This window comes from Tupaia chinensis, unplaced genomic scaffold, assembly GCF_000334495.1.
Source record: "Tupaia chinensis unplaced genomic scaffold, TupChi_1.0 Scaffold149184_1, whole genome shotgun sequence".
NCBI classification, from domain to species: domain Eukaryota; kingdom Metazoa; phylum Chordata; class Mammalia; order Scandentia; family Tupaiidae; genus Tupaia; species Tupaia belangeri.
In genome coordinates, this window is record NW_006209032.1 from 707,695 (window position 1) to 716,242 (window position 8,548).

Below are 8,548 nucleotides of genomic sequence, written 5' to 3' on the forward strand. Positions count from 1 at the left end.
GGCGAGAAGGTGGGGGGGGGGGCAGGAGCCACCAAAATGAGGCTTGAGGGGGCTCTAGAGGGGCCACTGTCATCTCGGGAGATTCAAAGATGCCTCTCCCGGGCCACCCTGCAGAGGAGGGACTGGAGTGTCTCCAAGCATGTAACGACGCTGCTCGGCTAGTCCCACATGCCCTCAAACTAGAGGAGAGCTGCCCACAGGGAGCCAGCACCAAGCCCGAGGGAGGCAGCAGCTGGCATGGATGGCTGACCCCGGACAAGCTAGGATCCAGTAGCACAGGCCAAGCAGCTCCTGGGGAGCCCATCCTCACAGCCCCGAAGGAGCTCGAGAATCCGAAGGCAGCTGTGAGAGCAAAACACTGTCAAGAACTAGGGTGACTTTGGGGTATAAGCATCAAGACATGTCCATCTGTTGAAGGGTGTCCTGAGGCTACGGGAGAGGGGACAGGAGCCAGGAGCCTCACAGGGCATAAGGACACAGAGGCAGCCCACAGCCCCTGCTCACGTCTAGCTAACGGAGTCCACCTGGGAGCTAAGCTGGAGCCGGAAACAGATCGAGTCTCAGCACTAGGCCAGAAAATGACAGGACGCCACAGGTGCTGGCCAGGCTGAGACAAGGGCTGTCTGCCCTCGAAGGGCTCAGGTGGAGGGCAGGGCAGAGAATACAGGTCTCAGTGATATGCTTTCCAGGCAGGTGGGTCCCCCTTTTTCCAGACCTTGCAGAGGGATGTATGGAGGACACCACCAGCACAAAGCCCAGGGAACCCACTCTCTGCAAGAGCTGATGTGACCCAGGTGCACAGCCATGGTGGGCCTGGATGACACCAAAGCACACTCCCTGCCATCCTGATTCCCGGCGTAGCCCCGGCAGCTCAGACAGGGCTCTGCAGGCAGTCAGGGTGGCTCATTCAGTGAGACCTTGATTTTCTGTCCCTTCAGCAGATTGCCACTCAGTCTACAGCCAACATCGATGATTCCACCCAAAACCCCATGCACATTCCCTGACCGGTCGGCAAGTATGACGCCATGCCATCTAATGTCACCAGATCTCAGGATGCACCAGGCTCCAGCTGAGAGTCCCCACTAGGCAACTCAGCCATGTCCAAGGACACTAGAATACCAGCCGTCACCTGGACACCCCTCCTGGGGATTAGAAAAGCCAGGCCAGGCCCGTTGCCTCCAGCCTGGGTTCCTCACCAGCGTTTCCTTCTCGGGTACCTGGGGAAGACACTGAATACCCGCCCTGGGCCTGCTTCCCCCTCGACTTACCTTCACCCAGACTGACAACACTGACACGAGTGGGCAGTGGCCTCTCCTTACCGAGGGGCCCGACTCCACATCTGCCTGAAAGTGCCTTAAATACCCCATACGGAGCTCTGCAACCACCACAACCACCAACCACGGTCCCGTGGCTGCTCCGTTTCCATCAACACTTCACCACACGAGCCTTTAACTGGGCACCTGCTCTGAAACAGGGCCTGACGCTGCACAGGGGACCCTATGGGATCCCTACCGCCAAGCATCGCCTTTCACTGCACAGCAGGGTCAGTCCTGACTCCCAAGCCCTTGGTCCTGCGGCCTTCACAGGCTCCCCCGCAACAGCCTGCAGTGTCAACCAGCCGTTCTATCGGCAACCAGTTTGGGCCCCACAGTGCGTCAGCTTTTGCTCTGGCTCTAACATGTCCTCGTGCATGGCAGGTTGAGCCGCACGCTCGTCCCATCACAAAGGACACCATCCATGTGCCACAGGCAGGCCTGGGGCCTCTCTCTTCTATAGCCCTGCAGTGCTGGAGGGGAGGACAGGGCAACAGACAACTGCGAGGGTAGTCTTGGAAAACTGGTGAGAATGGCACTACGTTACAGTTCCAAAGCAGAACACAGCGGCCACAAGCTTCCTCCAGCCACCTCTGCCCTGCATACTCTGTGGTCTGGGACAAGTCCCTCAGCTACCACTGTGTCATCTAAAGATGGAGCCACATTGTCTGCGGCAGAGCCCAGGAGCAAAGAAAGCCCAGTAGCAAGGAGCTCACATCCTATCCAGATCTGGAGCCCCGGGAACATTCCCCACCAAGGAATCCGGCTCCCAGGAGAACCGGCTGAGGGATGGTGGGTACGAGATGAGCCTGGAGCACCTCATTACACCAGAAAGTAAGGAAGTGCTCAAAAACTGACAGGACAGGGGGCCGGCAGGTAGTATGGTGGTTACGGGCACTGGACACCCACATGGGTGACTGCGGTTCAAGTCCCGCACACGGTGGCTCGCTTTCTCACTTTCCCTCTCTCTCACTCTGGCTCTCTCTGGTCAAATTTAAATAAAAAACAAGTAAGTTAAAACTCTTTATACTTATCACGTGTACGTGCACATATTGTGGCAGCTTGAAAAACACGCCGGGCACGTGTGTATACGTGTCTGAAATCCCAAGAGGAAAATGGAGAAGAGACTGTGGCCTGGGCATAAAAAAGCTTAGGGGCTACTTTCTTCCTTTCACTATTTCAATAATTCTTAAAAAAATAAAAAACCGATGGGGAACATCACAAGAACCAACCTGAAAGGCACACCCCAGTGGCCAAACCTGGGGCAAACACCACAATAACTAAGGAGCGCGATAAACGATGAACCACTGAATACTGGGCACAGTGCGTCTGTACTAATAATAAACCAATAAGCCCCAGGCTGAGTCAGAGGGCTGAGGTGGAGCCACTTCCCACCGTGGAAATAGTGAGCCTGAAGGGTGCTGTGTGCCACGGGGCCTGGGGGGCACACGGCAGGCAAGCGTGGCCTCTTGCTGCCCTGGCACAGGCTGGCGTTTCTCCCTGCACATAGCCACGCAGGCTCTGATGACCCAAAGCAGGCTTGCAGGTGCCGAAGGGTCCTCAGTCTCCTCTGCCAGCTAGCGTCGCTTGAGGGCCTACTACGTGAGGAGAGGCAAACATGCAGACAAATACAAACTAGAACTGCCAAGTACAAAAATTTGCTAAGAAGAAGGTACAAGGTAGGGGTCAGCCCATGGTGTGGTGATTAAGGCAACTGGATCCCACATGGCTGACTGTGGCGTTCAAGTCCCAGACCCAACAGCTTAAAATACACTGGGAGCATATGTGTGCATGCCTAAAGTCCCAAGAGGAGAACGGTGGAGAAGGGATTACGGTGTGGCCGTGCCTCCTGGGGGGGCAAGTTCTCACTACCCATGCCCCCCACCTTCGCCACCCCATCGGCACACACACCCGACAGCAAACTGAAGAAAGAAATTTGAAAAAAGGTGAACAAGTGGTAACTTGGGTAAAGGGCAGTAGTGATGGACCCTGGCTATGATTTGGGGGTCGCCCCAACAAACATCCTTGAGACAAGAATACTGACTGCCCAATGTTCTTGCGTGTGTGAAGAGAAAGGTCTCTGATGCCTACGTGTACAAGTGGCAGTGGCACCTCGTGACAAGCGCAGAAATGAGGGAGGCCAGTTCATTCTGCACGGCAGAGACCACATGACATATCCTCTCTTCCTTCTTCATACGTCCCACACAAACATGCACACGTTGTGGCGGCTTGAAAAACACGCCGGGCACATGTGCATGTGTGCCTGAAAATGGAAGAGAAGGGACTGTGGCATGGGCATCCATCTGGGGGCTGCTTTCTTACTTTCACTTTCTCTCTCCCACCCCCAATCTCTGTTTCTCCCCAGCAAGCACATGTGCCCTATAGCAAACTGAAAGAAAAAAAACTTTAACATAAAGACTTTCTTGGCGGGGCCTGAAGGTGGCATGGTGGCTAAGAGTGCTGGATTCCCACATGGCCGACCATGGTTTGAGTCCCAGACCTGATGGCTTGTTTTCTCACTTTCCCTCTCTCTCTCTGGGCAAATTAAAATATAAATAAATAAAGTTACATACAAAATTTTTTTTTTGGAGAGGATTTTTGCTATAGGGCACGTGTGCTCACCGGAAAGACACAGAGAGACAGAAAGCGAGAAATCACCCCCCAGGGGGGATGGCCACGCCGCAATCCCTTCTCCTCCATTCTCCTCTTGGGATCTTGAGCACACACACACATGCGCCCGGCAAATTTTTTTTTTTAATGTTAAAAAAAAAGACTTTCTTGCCAGCCACACAGCCTAGTGGATAAGGACGCTAGATTCCACATGGCTCACTGGCTTGGCAGTTTAACAAACATTCCAGGTGCATGTGTGTGCATGCCCAGAATCCCAACAGGACGGAGAAATGGAGAAGGAATTGGAGAATGACCATGCCCCCTGGGGAAGGTGCTCTCTCCTCTGACTCTGGCAACCACATACATCCTTTGATAATTAAAAAAAAAATTTAATATAAAAAGATTTTTCAACCCTATTTTATAGATGGGGAAACCAAAGCGCCAGGAACGAAGTCAGGCTTTCTGACCTTCTGACTCCCCAAGCCATACAACCCTGGTAGATAAGACCATCTGGGATGAAGAGCCACACAGCTCATCCATTTTTCTATAGGCTCATCGGCTACTAAATGGCCTGCTTTCCACAGATAAATATGCTCAGATAAAATCCGGTTTTCCCAATAGAATCTCTACTCTCCTGAGAATAAGCCTGTTACATGTCCTCTGCCTGATATAGCAAAGTTCTGGCTGACTCTGAGTTCAAGGTGCTTCTGATCAAGATTAATCCATGTAGAACATTCCATGGTTCCAACAGCCACAGGGACAAAGGCAATCAATGCGGAGTTTAGATACACAAAGGTTCACATCTGAAGTTGACAAGAAATGTCCCCTTCAGAACTGCCAGGCTTTCCTGAATGGTTAGGCGAGCATCTGGCTTGCAGGAATATTATGAAGACCCTGGAAACCACAGGCAGACCTGAGGCAAACCAGAAAGAGCTCACGGAAGTGAGCTGCTACGTGGGCCAGGATCTGCAGACCATGTGGCCAGCCCTGAGACCACAAGGACACCCTGAGAACAAGCCATAACCAAAAGAAAGGGGCCACCAAGGACAAAGAAGGGAGCACAGGGTGGGTATGGCACTCAGCGAGTCCACCCAGAGTCATGGGAAAGGAGCACAGCTCACCTCTCCAGGGAAGAGTGGCCACTTCTACCTGGATGCCTGGGGTTTGTGGGCCAGAAGGCCAAGGAGGTGAGGACCCACCAAACTTGTATGTGCTTCGACCAACAGAGTACAACAGAAGAGCTGCTATGCATGTTTCCAAACCTGGGCCTTAAAAGCCTGGCAGCTTCCACTTCCTGTTTCATGGAACGACTGGTTATTGTTGTTGTTTGCTAGCAGGTACATGCACTTGCCAGAGAGAGAATGAAGGCATCCTCCAGTGGGCCATGGTCATGCTACCATCTCCACCCCTCCACTTCTCCATCCATCAGGACACTGGCTTCTCCTGCACACTCACCTGGTGTGTGTCCCAAGCCACCAGGGTCAGGATTCCAAAGGCATGGTTAGCCATGTGGGATTGGGCTCCTTTAACCACCAGGTCACAGGGCTGGCTGGAATATCTAATCTTAAACCCAGCTGTCATGCTGGAAGAGATCATGGAGAGATCTACATGGAGAAGAACCAGCATCTACAGCTAAGCTCCTTGTGGACAGGCAGCATCCATTTGCCTGCCATAAATGTGCCACCTTGGAAGTAGATCCCCCAGCCTCTGACCAGCCACGCCTGTTAGTGCCAGACATGTCCTGAATCTCTGAATTCCTGCCATGAATTTTTTTTAAAGAACTATTTTATTTTACTTTATTTATTTATTTTAATTTGACCAGAGAGGGACAGAGTGAGAGAGAGAGAGAAGGAGGGAAAGTGAGAAAACAAGCCGCCAGGTCTGGGACTCGAACCACAGTCAGCCATGTGGGAGTCCAGCGCCCTTAACCACCACGTCACCTGCTAGCTCCTCTGCCATAAAATTTTGAGCTAAAAAATGTGATTGTTGGGACCAGCAGTTAGTGTAATGGCTATGTCGCTGGACTCCCACGTAGTCGACCATGGTTCGCGTCCGGGAACCGGTGGGTTAAAACTCACACCGGGCGCGTGTGCATGCATGCCCAAGATCCCGAGAGGAAAATGGAGAAGGGATTATGGCGTGACCATCCCCCCTGGGGGGTGATTTCTTGCTTTCTGTCTCTCTGTCTCTCTCTGTCTGTCTGGCAAGCGCACGCGCCCTATAGCGAAAACCTCTCCAAAAAAAGTTCCCACATGGACGACTGCAGTTCGAGTCCCAGACCTGGTGGTTTGTTTTCTCACTTTCTCTCTCTCTAGTTAAATTAAAGAAAAATATAATAAATAAAAATCAAGCAAATAATTAAAAAAAAAAAAAGTTGGGTTGTTTTAGGGCCAGTGGCTGGCATGAGGGTTAAGGCAACTGGATCCCACATGGCCAACAACACGGGTCGAGTTAGTCCTAGACCCAGCAGCTTGAAAAACATCCCAGGTGCATGTGTGTGCAAGCCCAAAATCCTAAAAGGAGAGAGAGATGGAGAAAGGACTGAGGTCTAACCATTCCCCATGCAGGGTGCTTTCTCTCTATCCCCTTCTGTCTGTTTCTCTCTGATGAAAGCACAACCCTCCAGCAAATTTTTTTTTTTAAATAAAAGTTACCAAAAAAGAATTGGTTATTTTAAACCACTAAAAGTTTTAGTGGTTTAAACACACCAATAGATAACCAGAACACTAAGGGTATACAGAAGTCTAAATGCAAACCAAGTATAAAAATAACCATAATAAAGTAGATCTTGAAATATTTTTAGTTCATTTCCAAGCCACACCTCGTGACAAAAATGCCGTAGGGTGGGAGTCAGTAAACTACGGAGCCAAATCTGGCCTGACAACTATTTCTGCATTGCCCATAGTTTTTTTTTTTTTTTTTTTTTTGGAGAGATTTTCACTATAGGGCGCGTGCGCTCGCCAGACAGACAGAGAGAGACATAGAGACAGAAAGCGAGAAATCACCCCCCAGGGGGGATGGTCACGCCGCAATCCCTTCTCCTCCATTCTCCTCTCGGGATCTTGGGCACGCACGCACACGCACCCGGCGTGAGTTTTAAGCCACCGGGTCCGGGACACGAACGGCGGTCGACTACGTGGGAGTCCAGTGACATAGCCATTATGCTAAATGCTGGTTCCCTGCCCATAGTTTTTGTATCGTCAAAGGATTGAAAAATACAGAATGTTTCTTGATATGCAAAAATTATATAAAATTCAAATTTCACTTTTAGCAACTTCAAGTACAGTTTTATTGAAACACACTCATTTACGTTTTGTCTATAGCTATTTCCACACTACCCTGGCAGAACTGACGATTTCAGCAGAAACCTTATATCCCATAAAGACAGAAACACTTAACTATCAGGCCCTGTAAGAAGTGTGGGGGCCAGCAGGTGGCATGGTGGTTAGAGCCACTGGACTCCCACATGGTCGACTGTGTTCGAGTCCTGGACCTGGTGACTTGCTTTCACGCTTTCTCTGTCTCTGATCAAATTCAAAAATAATAATAAGTAAAGTTAAATAATTTTTTAAAAATAGATCTAAAAAAGAAAGAAAGAAAAGGCATGAACTCCGCACTAGAAGCTGTTCCTAACTTGGGTGGGACACCTCGCCCACCTGCCCATCCTGCAAACTCAAGCAGGATCTAGGGGAACATCCAGGGGATGTTGCCTTTTCACACACAAGCTTCCTACTCACCCAGCTGCCACCTCGGTTCAGCCAAGACACTCTCTGTACAAGTCTCAGACCCCCTTGTTCTCTGGACTACTTCCCCAAAACACAGCAGCAAGACTGAAGTCCAGGCAGTCACCTCAGCACTTCAATGACCAAATACGTTAGTCAACATAAATCACCAAATTAGACAACTCCAATATTTATTATAACTTATTTTTTAAAATAAGTCTAAATTTTTAAGAAGTTTTAGACTTTAAGCCTGCCCAGCTGGATCCTACATGGCCAACCTGCAGGGTGTGAGTCCAGGAACCAGGGTGGCTTGGGAAACACAATAGGCACATGTGCAAGTGTGCCCGAAACCCCGAAAGGGCGAGAAAGGATCGTGACCACTCCCCGTGGGAGAGCTGTCTCACTCCCTCCCCCGCTGCTCTGCCTCTCTCTGGTGAGCAGACTCACTCTCTGGCAAATTAAAAAAAGAAAAAAAAAGTTTTATATTTCAATGGTTTATGAAAGGTGACCTCTTCCTATACATATGACAGCCCCTTCCGCCTCATCCCTAATCAGTGACCAGGAAGTCTTCACAGTACGAAGTAAAGGCTTTTTCATGGTGACATCCTCAAAAGGAGAGCAAGAATGAAGTTTAGGTGCTATTCTGAGATACACAGCTACCTCTTGTGACCTACAATGACCGTCCTCGCCTGAGGAGCATTTAGCAGATACTGGAAGAACCACGTCAGGATTGCTGAAGCGTAGAATTGAGAACAGGCAGAACTACAATGGGAGGTGAGAACTCTTCTGCATTCTCACCCTATCTCAGCCTCACCTTGATGACTTCTCCACTGGCAGCAATTAAATCTGTTGGAATGGTCACTCGAAAGGAGCGCCCAACGACCGCTGTGCTGTCAGGAATGC

General features: G+C 50.3%; 1 protein-coding gene across 1 annotated transcript in view; it reads right to left on the reverse strand.

Moving 5' to 3' along the window:
* DAG1 (dystroglycan 1) overlaps positions 1 to 8,548 on the reverse strand; it is a 30,302-nt gene that overhangs the window by 14,761 nt on the left and 6,993 nt on the right. The window contains exon 3 of the mRNA XM_027769308.1: positions 8,460 to 8,548. This exon is cut by the window's right edge and continues 8 nt beyond it. Within this exon, the coding sequence (XP_027625109.1) occupies positions 8,460 to 8,548 (89 nt within the window). The remainder of the gene's footprint in view (positions 1 to 8,459) is intronic.